At 51.9% G+C, this 12,747-nt stretch overlaps 6 protein-coding genes and 1 non-coding gene across 7 annotated transcripts; 1 reads left to right on the top strand and 6 right to left on the bottom strand.

Annotated features, from left to right (window-relative positions):
* Positions 1-296: 296 nt before the first annotated feature.
* M406DRAFT_274809 (uncharacterized protein) lies at positions 297-1,503 on the bottom strand. The gene is made up of 3 exons (XM_040918236.1): positions 1,216-1,503; positions 896-1,143; positions 297-802 (listed from the first exon to the last, which is right to left on the bottom strand). The coding sequence occupies exons 1-3, from the start codon at positions 1,376-1,378 to the stop codon at positions 353-355; spliced, it is 861 nt and encodes a 286-aa protein (XP_040778296.1). The 5' UTR covers positions 1,379-1,503; the 3' UTR covers positions 297-352.
* Positions 1,504-2,865: 1,362 nt separating this feature from the next.
* M406DRAFT_254371 (LIP-domain-containing protein) lies at positions 2,866-4,182 on the bottom strand (the record flags this gene model as incomplete). Its single annotated transcript, XM_040916958.1, has 1 exon — positions 2,866-4,182. The coding sequence occupies one exon, from the start codon at positions 4,180-4,182 to the stop codon at positions 2,866-2,868; it is 1,317 nt and encodes a 438-aa protein (XP_040778295.1).
* Positions 4,183-5,147: 965 nt separating this feature from the next.
* Positions 5,148-5,888, bottom strand: M406DRAFT_253352 (uncharacterized protein; the record flags this gene model as incomplete). Its single annotated transcript, XM_040916895.1, has 2 exons — positions 5,148-5,380; positions 5,456-5,888. The coding sequence occupies 2 exons, from the start codon at positions 5,886-5,888 to the stop codon at positions 5,148-5,150; spliced, it is 666 nt and encodes a 221-aa protein (XP_040778294.1).
* A 1,176-nt stretch (positions 5,889-7,064) lies between these two features.
* On the top strand, positions 7,065-7,155 carry M406DRAFT_t48. Its single transcript has one exon. It is a non-coding gene; the product is annotated as a tRNA-Gly (tRNA).
* Positions 7,156-8,098: 943 nt separating this feature from the next.
* Positions 8,099-8,991, bottom strand: M406DRAFT_38994 (uncharacterized protein; the record flags this gene model as incomplete). The annotated part of the gene is made up of 2 exons (XM_040924081.1): positions 8,099-8,722; positions 8,929-8,991. 2 exons carry the CDS (start codon positions 8,989-8,991, stop codon positions 8,099-8,101), a joined length of 687 nt encoding a protein of 228 aa, XP_040778293.1.
* A 630-nt stretch (positions 8,992-9,621) lies between these two features.
* On the bottom strand, positions 9,622-10,849 carry M406DRAFT_350499 (GroES-like protein; the record flags this gene model as incomplete). The annotated part of the gene is made up of 2 exons (XM_040922557.1): positions 10,661-10,849; positions 9,622-10,567 (listed from the first exon to the last, which is right to left on the bottom strand). The coding sequence occupies exons 1-2, from the start codon at positions 10,789-10,791 to the stop codon at positions 9,622-9,624; spliced, it is 1,077 nt and encodes a 358-aa protein (XP_040778292.1). The 5' UTR covers positions 10,792-10,849.
* Positions 10,850-11,750: 901 nt separating this feature from the next.
* M406DRAFT_31975 (uncharacterized protein) lies at positions 11,751-12,452 on the bottom strand (the record flags this gene model as incomplete). Its single annotated transcript, XM_040919327.1, has 2 exons — positions 11,751-12,052; positions 12,176-12,452. Coding segments are annotated over 2 exons (579 nt in total), but the record flags the coding sequence as incomplete, so codon positions are not given.
* Positions 12,453-12,747: the final 295 nt, after the last annotated feature.

The raw sequence follows: 12,747 nt of genomic DNA, 5'->3' as shown, positions 1-12,747 counted from the left end.
GTCGTAACGCTGTGTTGCCTGCAGGAAACTAAGGCATGGCCACGAGATGCCATGAGATACACGCGATCATGGCTCCATGGGTCAGACGCCTGTCGTCTTAGCGGATATACTGGGCGTTAGTATCGTGCGGCCGATGGTCACTAAGTCCTCCTGGAGTTTTCCCATTTTCTCTTGAATTGTCCTCTTGTCGTATCCTGCGCAAAGGAGGTAAGAATCTGAGAGAAGTAACCGAGGCTCGTTCACAAAATTCTATGACCGTACCGTTGACTCGCCAAGGGCAGTGCCCGATTTGTATTCAGGGTGACAGAAGTAGTTCTCTTGTCTGTCTATTCAGTCCTGGGCAATGTCTTGACTACCTTGATGCCAAGTCAAGTCCTCCCTTTACGAAACTTGGCAATACCTTTCCACCATACGTCCACGCACCCCAGATGGCCGCTCCAACCAAGATCCAACTCGCCAGGCCCCTAAAGAGCAAGAACTTTTGCACAAACTTCACGGTCTTTGCATCATTCACCTTCGGGAACTCCAGCACCTTGCCCTCCGCGTCCTTCGGCACGTCTTTGCCCAGGAATCTACAGATCGGCTCGTACCCATCGACAACCTGCCACTCCAATACCACGCGCCCTCGCTTCGTGGCCTCGCGCCGCACCCAGTCGTTATAAGCGTGGTAGAACTCTACCGAGGGAAGCGGTGCGTCGAAGCCGAGCCGCGTGGCGAAGACCTGTCTCGCCATGTGATGGACGTTGTAGTGGGCGCGGTCGGCACTCCAGAGGAAGGTGGAGGCGCGATATGTGTTGGTGTACTTGTGATGAAACCCCCGGGGTCAGCTTGTGTGCGATTGGAACTCTCTTGAGCTGTGTGATCCCTGAGTGGACTATGCTGAAAAAGTACTCACGAAGAAGGACAGCGTCTCGTCAAACGATCTGACCCAGGCCGCCGGGTCGTCACGCAGATTCAGGATCACAACGGCGTCGGGATACATATCCATCAGATCATCCGCGAACAAGATGCCAGGGAAGTCCGCCGTTGCCGCATACCCGGTGAACAATGGCCGGATCATTTTCTGCCGTTTCTTCGGGTCCAGCTCTTGCATAGCCTCGATTGCAAGCTGCAGTCTGTCTGCATGCGGTGCGACGTGGGCCACTGTCATCGATCAGATCATCAGCTTCATTCCTTTTTTCGTAGTCATACTCTTAAACCTGCACTCATACGTACTGTGCATACAGGGCTCATAGCCCAACACTGGCCCCTCGAGCGCGGCCTGCATTGAAGAGGTCGCGCATCGTGGGAGGCCAGCACAGATGACTTGAATGCTCCGGGCACCTGCGTCGGTTTTCACGACACGGTTGTCAGTTACGAAGCGGAGTTTAGGCGCCATATCGGGGGTTATAAACTATGGGTTGTAGAAAAGACGATAGGTAGGGGAGAACTGTGCTTTTCGTTGGCCTTGTTCTGTGTGTTTTCTTTTGCTTTCTGTCTTCTTTCTTGTTCTCTTCTGGTCCTCCGAGACCGATGGTACCGCTGACCCCGAGGAAATAGACATGGCGCAGCTGGCGAGGGTCCCTCTTTAAATATTGCCAAGTGTGCATACCACAATCTGGCTCTGAATTTCTTCAGAGGCTGATAGGTTCAGATTGACAGGACTCTCATTTCAAAGGGTCCTCCTTGCACCAGACCGAAGGAAGCGGATGCCACAGAAGCTTCTCCGTTGGTCAGCAACGTTTATTATGCAGGCGTAACTCAATCCAAGGAGCGCTAAGCACTCAGCTGAATGCACTTTTTATAACCCTAGCCCCTGCTAACTCGTTCCTCTGATCAATACGGCTCGTTGGGGAGAATGACACCCTACATCGTCTAGAGCACGTTGCAAAACTATACTTCCAAGTGGCAGCTGCTTTATTCGGGCATGGTATGCCGGTGCCAGAGCAGTGTGATTACCCAGCCCCACGAAGACTCTGCACATAAAGAAGACTCCGAAAAACTATATGTTTTGCGGCCATCTTGAAAGGTCAATGTACATTGTTGAATCTAGCCCCCAAAAGCCTCGTCATTCTCCTCATCCTGTAGGCATGCAAGACATCTCTGCAGGCCCTTCCTTAGACAGACAGGCAGCCAGGCAGCCAGGCAGACAGGCTACCTGTGAGTGAGTGTTCAATGATTGTGTAGGTGTGCGCGCGTGTCCGTTTTGGGACATCCAGCTCGCAGAGATTTTACCCAGCCGGCCATCCACCGCAGTCAGCACTAGAACAGTCATCACAACTCTTCTCGCGAGAGGGCCGGCGCTATGGCGGCTGGCCGCCCGCCTGGTCCATGAATCCAGGGCGGCAGACCGGCATAGTTAGCCGGTTATCTACCGATACCATCAGGCGGCGCACTGGTCAGTCTTACCGTCGGCGGCACAGCAGAGGGTTCATCTTAAATTCCTTGTCCAAAGGAAGACCTACCCTGTTTCTCAATACGTTGGCGGTCAACCGTGTCAGCTGGTTGTCTGCTGCCCAGGTATGGTTGTTCAGAGTATCCCTAATTGTGTGCCAATGAATGGTAGGATGCTGCTTCTCTCTGGAAGGAAAATTGTGGAAATATGATGAATTACTTTAAATACAGTGGTCCAAAAAGGATCTCGGTGATAACACCAAAACAAGTATCCAACAATTGCATGTTCAGAGCAAGCCTCAACACCAATTCCTTCCATGACCTGTCTTTGCAACTTGAACTTCTTGTCTATTCTTGTCCCATGGCGAGACTATTTGTGCGTGTTCGCTGTGTCGAACACTCATGACAAGTTGGACTCATTACAGAAGGATCTAGATCGATACAGTAATCAATTCAATCAACCATCAAAATGAACAACTCGTTGTCAAGCTCTCAGAGCACTGCTCCAGTGCTGTCCACTACCGAGACATTGCGCACGATACACGACTGGTTCCTATACAGATCCCCAATTGTGGCCTCGAACACCATGCTTAGATAGTCCAGGGCCCTTGTATGCCCATTGGCAAGCTCGCTCACATGCTCGCCCACCGTATTCCTCTCGTACAAAACATCCACCCCCTCGGCACAAAACTGCGCCACCAGCTCATCCGTCTGGTAGATGGGGGTGAACTCGTCCGCAATCGCCTTGTACAGGAACAGAGGCACGCCGGGTCTTCCGTGAAGGCCCATCTGGCCGGCATTGTACAGGTCCAGCAGGATCGGTGCGAACATGTCCGCCACCCCTCCGACAAAGTAGTCCGAGATGTTCTGGCCCGCAAAGACGGCAAAGTTCTCGGTCACGGAGTTGTTGAGCACAGACAGGAACGTGGTCGCGTTGTAGGGCCCGGTTGTCTTGAGCCTAGACAGCACAAACGCCCGCGCCGCTGCGTCCTCGACCGTCACGCCGACGACGCCGGCGGGGATGTCGCCTGCCCACACGGTGCCGTCGATCTCGTAGAAGACAGTCGTGAAGTTGGGCACGAGCCCGCCCAGCACGGCACCCGCCAGTGGCAGCTCCGGCGCGTACAGCCCTTGCAGCTCCACCGCCCACTCGCTGGCGATGGAGCCGCCCGAGTACCCCCACACCGCGCAGCGCACGTCCTCTCCGCCTGCCAGCCCGATGTCGGGGCGGGCGCGGGCCAGGTTGAGCACGGCGCGGATGTTGTCGAGCGTCGCCTGGCCCTCGAGAAACGGGGCGCCGAAGGCGGCCTTGGTGGACTCGTAGTCTGGCACGCTGACGAACCAGCCGCGGCCCAGGGCGGCGGTGAAGTCAACCCATTGGTCGGTGGCGTTGGGGGTGTAGAGCAGGTAGCTCGGCTGTTGGTCTACGGCTGGGGAGTCGATGGCGAGCTGATAGGACAGGAGGGCCTTGTTGAGGGCCTTCTTGGAGGATGTGCTGCTGTATTCGATGGGCGGGGCGAGGAGTGTGGTCACTGCCCAGGTGGCGCTTTGGTCGTTGTCTGTTGTGCGGTAGAGGATGTTCCATGCCGCTGAGCAGTTGGCGACGATGGAGCACAAGTCGCCTGGGGCCTCGCGGAGGCGCAAGATGTCGCCTGGTACGGCGGCCGTGTAGTTTTCTGGGGCTATGTACCACGGGTCTTGACTTGGTGGTAGAGGTTTTGAGGTGATGATGGATTGAGCTGTGGTTTGGCCAGACGAGGCTATGAGCAGGGCAATGCAGTAGCCTAGAATATGAAGAGATTTAGCCATGGTGGACAGTTAAGGGGGGGGGGGGGAGATTAAATGTCTGAAAGGAACCCAAAAAAAACTGTTGGAGTGAGTTTTCGAGAACTCTCTAAACGGGTGAATAGGTGTTTAGAGGCTGCTATCTTATATCATCTTGGGCTTGTTGCTTACAGTCTCCGAGGGGATTCTCAATAAAGCTCCGTTATCCATTCGGAGAAATCAGTGTCCTTAGCAGGATGTACGCATCTTGCTTTCGATTACGTGTTTGGCTTGTAGCTGATGAGTGCAGGTCTACCGCTAAATTCACAGATCACTCTACCCGACATATAATAGTTCATGTCGGTAAGTTTCAATATCAACTCCTCACCCTGGCAAGACGTCAAGTCATCAACGTAATCAAAGAGAACTTTCAGGCTAGAGGCGAGGTGGTGTACATCCCTGCATGTGTAGGGCCAGCGGATTTGGAATCCGATTGTGACGCATGTAAGGGTTCATTAGTCGGCATATCAAACTGTCCGAACTTTGAATCTATTGGCGACGCGGACTTCCACCTAAAGCTCTTGTTGAGATGAGGAGGAAAATCTAGAAAATGATAATCGTGATTTCGGAAATGTGGAATGTCCAAGAATCCTGACCGGAAAGTTAAAGTTGATGTCATTTCCTTTCGGAACTGGTCAAATTGAAGAGTCCCCAAGAGTCAAGCACAAAGGATCCAATGCACACTGTACAATATATCGATGTCAATATGTGAAAACAAGCGTGAAAGAGTAAAACCCCAGTATCTAGTACGGGTGTGATCAGATTGGGGCAAGGCGTGCGAGAATCCAATGTAGCTACTTACCCAACAACTGTTCATACATAGGTCCCTCTTCGATGTGTAGGGTTTTAATTTAGCTTTGTATACTCCCCTCAGTAAGTACCCAGAACATCTCATGATCCGAAAATCCGAAGGGTCATAAGGACACACCCACTAGCACTGGCTCCTGTCGTCACAACGCCGCGTTGTGATAGTATTCTGGGTACGAGCTATGATAGCCAAGCAATACCTGCCCTATCATCACACCACCAACATAATTCAAGAGGAGACCCAAATACCTGAACACCATCTCAGGCCCAGGCAGAGCCATGACGATGCCTCCATGATGCATAAAGAGCAGGGCTTGGAAGAAGCTTCTGCGTATGCCGGCTTTCCTGCAGTCATCACGATAGCCCCAAACATTACCTCAGAAGTAAGAAGTTAGCTGGGCCGTAATCATCATGTCACCTCGTGCGAACGCAGTAGAGAGGAATGACTCACGAAAGTAAGCTTCATCCGTACCCCTCGAGACAGGATCCAGTACAAACTCAACCACCAAGCCTGTCTCCTCGCTTGCGTTGCAGAACGTATGGATCTCGCGCCTGGGCACGACAACCACCTCGCCCGCTGCCGCCAGCCGCTCCGCCCTGTTAGTCCCGAGTGTGAACCTTGCGGTCCCGCTCATGACGTGGAAAGTCTCTTCCTGCCAAAAGTGTTTGTGCAGAGGCGGGGCGAGCGACGAGTTGGCGCCATTATGGCTGAGCCCCTCGCGTCGAGCTTCAGCGTCTGAGGCGGCTGGGGGAAGTCTGTTGATCACAAGATAGCGGCTGGCGGGCCGCTTGAACTCGACTAGAGAGCGTCCGCCGTCAAGACTGAATTTGTCTAGATGGCTGATCTTGGTCCTTGGTGGATGTTTGGCGAGAAAGGAGAGCATGGTGAATGGTGAAAGTCAATTGAGGAACAGCATCTTAGTGTCGAAGGAGTTGTCTCATATGTTGCATAAAAGTAAGTACCTTCGGCTGCTGTGGGACGGCCCGTCCTCGACCCTGTTACTAGTGTGCATGGGCTATTGAGCGGCTCTTCCCCAACCTCGTCCTAAATGGAGTTTCGATATAAGTCCAGAGGAGGCCACCAACATTCTTACCTCTGATGGCACTTTCTTACCATGCGCACCTACATAGTGGACTCATAACTGTTAGGGGTAAGAGTGGAGTGCCAAACCAGGGCGTGGACATTCAGAATACTAAGAATTGGGAAGGAAGATCTCTTTGAAACTTGTGGCATATACCAAGTTTCAATGGCTGTTGGTATAGGCCTGGGTAGGTGCATGATATTTGGCGGAGCATTTCTCAAAGAAAGAGGGATAACTACATTTCAAGTGACAAATTAGCTATCAGTAACAAGATTATATATGCAGAGCGTTATATGTATACCGACACAAAATTATGCTATAATCACATTTGCTCGCTTGGAAAGTTTTGTCCTTGACCTCTTATATTGTTGCTGTTTTCCCATGAGTGATACAAAGTCATAAACTCCAGGCCTACTGGCTACACAGACATCCATTCTGAGTGCTGTAATGAAGAGCATCAGCCGTTGCAACGTTGTGGCTCCAGTTCAGCCGATATGATAAAGAGCGGTCAGAGCTGCAAAGAGAAGAACTCCTGAGTGCTTTTGATCAAGCTGAAGAAAACCAGGCATTAGCATATGTTGTGAAACATCATATCATCAGAATTCCTTTGCTGGTACAACTTATTTGATGCAGGTATAGCTCACCTGCACGGCCTCTAGAGCAAGAGCAGGAAACTTCCATCCACTCCTCATCATTCTTTTTCTAAGCAGCTATAGGGAGCCAGCAGGTCAAAGTCAGCTGTTCAAGGGGAGCTGTCAAAGAAGCATGCTGCCTTCCGCCAGCCGAAGAAATCATGCCTGGGGTTCCACCATGGCGTGTTCACCTTGCTTTTCAGCAGCCAGCCACTAACTGCACCAGCAGCACCAGCAGCAGCACAGGCAGCAGCAACTTTCGTCTGACCTGATACTTTCAATAGACTTCAATACGATTTCAAGCAACAGCTTTCAACAAAAAATGACTGTGGCGTAGTGGTATAGCGCAGGGTTGGAGTAGTAGTTAACTTGTCTGATCCCCATAGGCACTGTCCCTTGGCTATCAGGAGACACGGGTGCAAATCCCGTACTCTGCACTTTTTTGCTTCTTTTTTTGTCGTCAACCCTTTTAAATTCCCTCCCTCCCTCTTCTTCTCTTGTACCTCAATCAGGCCTTGATCTCATCTCGCCGTCAAAAATACATTTGACACTGAGACAAACGACACTCAACCATCATCCGTTATTGATAATTACGCGCCTTTCAAGACAGAGGATGATGCCAGAACACCAGCTTGAATAGCTCCATACAAACACTAGAGACATTCCTTGAGGGAAGGTGTTACAAACTGAGCGGCTCATTTGCACACTCTTGCAAATGTCCCCTTCATCCAGTATAGGCACCCATGTTAAGACAGAGCATAACTTTGAATGTCCCACAATCTTCACCACCTGTGACTGTGACTACTGATGACCATATTTACCATCCTCAATACAGCTCTTCAAGAACTCACATCCACTCCTCAGACCAGTGCCTCTTAAACGTCCAGACAACCTAGATCTAGATGAGGTGGGTCTATCTAAGCTTATATCTATTAATAATGGGCGACTCGATTCCACAAGTTAGTCTCCTAAACACTAGTTACCCCAGAACTTCCGGGTCTGCATCACGATCAGCAGCAGCATCTTGATGAGGAAATGAAGAGGAGGGGACCAAGTGATCCTGGCAAGGAATTCATAATCATGATAATCAGAAAATATAAGCAAATGCACACATTTGTCAGAATAATGCCATTCATTTTGTATGAAACAGGAGTCTCTTTACAGCTGGATGGAGAGGAGTAGAGGAGGAGCATGAGGAGGAGCATGACCTGACCTCGAGCCTTGGTTCTCAAACATCCCCGCCAATCCAAGGCCCAGAGCCGACAGTGGATAATCAATAAACTTGGATATCCCTCCCATGCCCGGTCTCAGTCTGTATGGAAGATGGAACGCTCCCTCCCGTAATGTACAGTGTTGCTCATCCCACACCAACATTACGTCTCAAATCTCAATGACATTCACATAAGCCTCAGACACATAACCAGCAACGCCATCGCCCCAGATGCCAATGACGGCCATCACAAAGCCAAGCCCAGCCACGGCAGTAGACACGATCTGCTTCTTGAGGAAGTCCTCGACCTCGCTGCGGACCTCCTCGCCGTTGACATTATCAGATGTGGGGGTGGCGACGTTATCGTCCTCGATGCTCTTCTCGCTGGCCGAGTCGAGGGTGGCCTCGCTGTGGACATCGGAGCCGATCATGTCGTAGCTCATCTCCATGTGGCGGGCAGCAGAGCGGTCCTTGCGGGACTGTTGTCTTGGGGGTGCCGAGGCACTCGACGACTTGTGCTGGGGGAAGTTGATCAGGTATGGCGCAACGGCGCCGGGGAGGGCGAACCGCGAGGCCAGCACCAGGACCGAGGTGTAGAGCAGGTACGGGTGGCGGAAGGCGCGCGGAGACAAGGCGAAGGCGAGGAAGAAGGAAGTGCCCGAGACTGCGGCGAGAGTGCGCAGCTGGGCCTTGGCGGCGGTGGCAAGAGTCTTGAAGGCGCGCGAAGCGCTAGATGCGGAGGGAAGGTCGAGGAGGGTAGGGACGGTGAGGGTCGAGAGGGAGTAGGACAGGCCCTGTCAGAGCAACATGTGATGGTCAGCGTCTTGACGTTTCCATAGCAGATGCTAGTTGATACGATGATGCTAGGGCACTTGGATTTGGGAGTGAAGGGTCGTCGACTGTTCACGATGACCTCACCGCCCGAAGAAACCACCCAACGACGTGGCAGTGCGGGGATGTGCCGAGGAGGATCGTCGCATCAGATGCGTGCAGAACTTACCGTCAGCAGGCCGAGCGAGACGGTGCCGACAAACTTGAGGACGGAAACTCCTCGCGAAGCCATGATGCTCGGTGGTCAGGAACTGATGATGGCTGAGAGCAGCATGAGTAGAGTATGTGTTGGCTTGTGAAAAGCGTCAGAGGGTGTCGTCTCAGGAGGAAGTGGATTAGGTGTGGTACAGTCCCTGTGGCGTGGTGTAGTTAAGTAATCTACTTAGAGTACCCTTCTATGCTTCCAAACACTGGTCCCTTCGACAGGAGTGGTTGCAGTCTTTAGCACCACCACCCCTCACTTGGCCCCAGAGAGTCAGGGCCCTTTGGTGGGGGGTGACTCAGCTATGGGTACCACTTGTCGTCATTGGTTAGAGGGGCCCCTTCAGTTACGTCATCCATGGATAGGCCGGCTCACTATGTGGTACTTGGGTAAATACTATGGTAGATATCAAAGACGAGAAGACTTCTGCACTACTGACCTCCAAGCACAGTGACAAGTTGTGTTTCTTTCTTCTTGAATATTAGGAAAGAAAAGGGGTCTCTTCTTCTGCTTTTCGTGGTGGTTGTTGTGAGAATTAATTTCTGCATTTTTATTTATTTAAAAAGAATATCTTTTATGGAGGCTGCAGGCAATGTCGTATGTATAAATGAGAATCTCAAGTCTTTCCTCCGCCAACAATATTTCCAAACCAGACCAGAATCACAGCTTACCCGAGGCCCCCGAGATTTTGTACACCAGCTTCTCAGCACTGACCTTACCCTCCTTCTGCTCCTGGAAGCCTGTCGGAATATCATCCAGCCCGCCAACCTCCCTGATGCGGTTCGGCTTGACCTTCCCGCTGCTCAGAAGCTCAGGGAGCAGTCCCAGATACTTCTCCCAAATTGCTTTGTCCTGTGGCGTCTCCCCGCCACAGTTGTCCATAGGATAGTTCAGGGCGCGCGCGAAGACCGTGTACACGATGGTGCTTTCTAGCTTGACCTTGCTGTGGATCTTGGCAACCTCGTCACGGCTCTTTCCAGGGGGCAGCAGACCCACGACATGTCCGCCCTTGGTGGAGGACATGGCGGCCGCGCAGCCTTCGTATGTGCCCTTCTCTGCAATGCAGTCGAACGCGTGCTCGAGCCCGTCGTGGGTGATCTTGTGGACCTGCTCCGGCCAGTCCTTGTCGTTGTAGTCGACCGTCTCGTCCGCGCCGAGGGACTTGAGCAGCTCGTGATTGCGCTTCGACCCGGTGGCAACGACAAACAGACCTGCCAGCTTGCCCAGCTGGATGGCGTACTTGCCCACCGAGGTCGCGCCACCGCTGACCAGCAGCGGGAAAGCGGACGTGGCCGGCTTGCTGGGCTCAGGGAGCGCCAGGCGCTGGAACAAGCCCTGCACAGCTGTCGCGAACGCGAGCGGGATCACCGCTGCCTGCTGGTCGCTGATGTCGTCGGGAATGCTGTAGACCAAGCTGCTCTCGATGACGCAGTACTCAGCAAATACGCCGCGGAGGGGATCCTCGCCGAGACCGTTCTTGCTGGAACCTTGTACGAAGCCTGCGACGCGCTGTCCCTTTTTCCAGGACGAGCCGTTGGGCTCAGCGACTTTGCCAGCGAAGTCGCAGCCGCTGATCATGCCGGGCTTCGCAAAGCCGGCAGCTTTCCTATTTTTGCAAGTCAATTTTCGCATATGAGATTGAGGAAGAGAGAGAGAGAGGGCGCCGGCCAAAAGGACGAAGGATTGGGTTTCTACTTACCAGTCTGTAGGGTTCTGAGCGACATAGGTGACCTGGACCAGAATCTCCCCCTCAGCAGGCTTGGGCACGTCAATCTCCTGCACTGAGACTTTGCCTTCTCCTTGTGTAACGAGAGCCTTCATTTTCGTCATGTTGATTCAATTAACGACCGAATGTTCTTGAGTGTGCAGTAGTCAAAAGGTTGCTGATGACGATCTGGCAAGTGCCCTAACTACTTCACTCGGAAGGGCCAATGTCAGTGTGGAGGAGGTCTTTTATATGATATCACCCAAGGAATGTGCAACTCGGGAGATATGATTAGTCAGATTTTGACAAAAGTTCCTATTTGTCAGAGGCGCAGGCACGACGATTTCAAATCAAATCCGTAAGAACAATCCGCCTGTGTTACCTCGAACGTAGCACTCTCCGTAATAAACGCCTAGAAGCTGGTTCATGACGCACAAGTTGGGGCAGGCAGGATGCAGTAAGTTTGAAGCCACTGTCATCAATCCACCTTGGCACCCGTGTTTGAACTCCAATGTTGAATTTGGAATAATCTCACCGCTATTTGTTGCAGATAACATTGCAAATTGATGTTTACTTTCCTGTTCTGGCCGACATGGATTTAATTAGCTGTTCAGATTGAGACATCCTGTTGGATTTAATGTTGATGTTGGACAGTTAATGTCATGCATCTAGCTATAATTACTAAGTAATTTGTTGGTCATCCACAGGGCCTCGATCATCTGAGAATTGATCAATTGGTAAAACAGTGCGAATGAGATGAAATCAGCAGTGTAAGATGACAAGGAGCTCGTTGAATAATGTTCATGTCGCACAGGTTCAAGACTCTTTAGATTGCTCAAGTGTAATATGGAATTTGAGAAAATGAATAGAAGGTTCGAGTATTCCTTGCCCTGATACTCGCAACGCCAAACCTCAAAAAAAAACGAAAACAACAATACAAAGACTCCTCCATCTGCGCCATATAGATCTATCCGCCCCCAACTCCATTGCCATGTCATTTCCGGAAAACATCATCACTGTAACACATAGAAGACAGGCGTAGCTGGCAAGACAATGAACGCCATCGAATCTTCCCCTTCTAGGTAGCGAGCTGCTTCTGGCCCGAAGGGTACTCGATGTTGTACACAGGGGCCGAGGTCAAGGCAGGCTGCGCTCCGAGCTGATGAGGGCACGTCGGCTGGTTCGCGCCTGCGTCAAGGGTGCACACCTCGTCATAGCCGTAGGTGCACGTGGGGTTGGCGATGTTGTAGAGGGCGTAATTGTCGCCAACCCAAGTGCCCGAGGGACAGGACGAGATGAAGTTCATGCTGTTAGCGGCGGCGAAGGCGAGCTTGCCTGAGCCGTCTGTCAGGAGATCGCTGCACTCTGAGTTGTCGACCCACTCGTCTAGACAATTGTTTGATCTGTCAGCGTGTCTGCATCGGAAAAGAAGAAAGGAAGAGGGAGAAGGGGAAAATATTGTGAAAGATAAGGTGGAATCTTTGCAAGGCACAATCAGCTTGTACGTACACTGCATCGAGACACCACCGCCCTGGCATGTTCCGTCGGTGGCGGGTACACCGCAGTTGAGCTGGCTCCAGGCGTCGTAGGAGATGTCATAAGCACCGCCAGACTCGTCGACATGGAGGACATTCAAAGTATTGCCGTTGTTGCCGGTAAGTTTGATGCACATGCTGTTGCAGTCCGGTGGCATAGGCCAGTAGGCTATCCGGTCGACGTTGACCTTGCAACCCAGGACACCGATAGACGACGAGTATGCATCATGAGGTGTCATACTTTCTGTACCAGAACCGCTCGAAGTGCCGCGAGGGCCGAGCGCCTGGCTCCCTGCCACAAGGGCCAGCATCGTTGTGAGCTCTGCAAACATGATGGGCTGAAAAGAAAAAAAAAAAAATTCACCGTCGGTCTGTAAGAGCTATGAGTAAGGGGGCGAAGATTTCAATTGCTGGTGAAGAACAAGTCTGCATTGTTGGACTGAATCATTGCCAATTGTCAAGTTCGTCAGGCAGTATTTATACTGAGGTTGGTTTTCGACCAACACCGAGTACTCTGAAACTACACTGCTGGACCATGAGCCCAAA

This window comes from Cryphonectria parasitica (genome assembly GCF_011745365.1).
Source record: "Cryphonectria parasitica EP155 unplaced genomic scaffold M406scaffold_3, whole genome shotgun sequence".
Lineage (NCBI taxonomy): Eukaryota > Fungi > Ascomycota > Sordariomycetes > Diaporthales > Cryphonectriaceae > Cryphonectria > Cryphonectria parasitica.
Note: the sequence above shows the minus strand (reverse complement) of the source record. Positions and strands in the feature narration are given on the sequence as shown.

Bases quoted from the DNA above. Each gene is read 5' to 3' on its own strand.
- M406DRAFT_274809 (XM_040918236.1), bottom strand. From the start codon at position 1,378: ATGGCGCCTAAACTCCGCTTCGTAACTGACAACCGTGTCGTGAAAACC. The intron at 1,144-1,215 runs GTACGTATGAGT...GATCGATGACAG, and splicing joins CTATGAGCCCTGTATGCACA to TGGCCCACGTCGCACCGCAT. The intron at 803-895 runs GTGAGTACTTTT...TTTCATCACAAG, and splicing joins ACGAGACGCTGTCCTTCTTC to TACACCAACACATATCGCGC.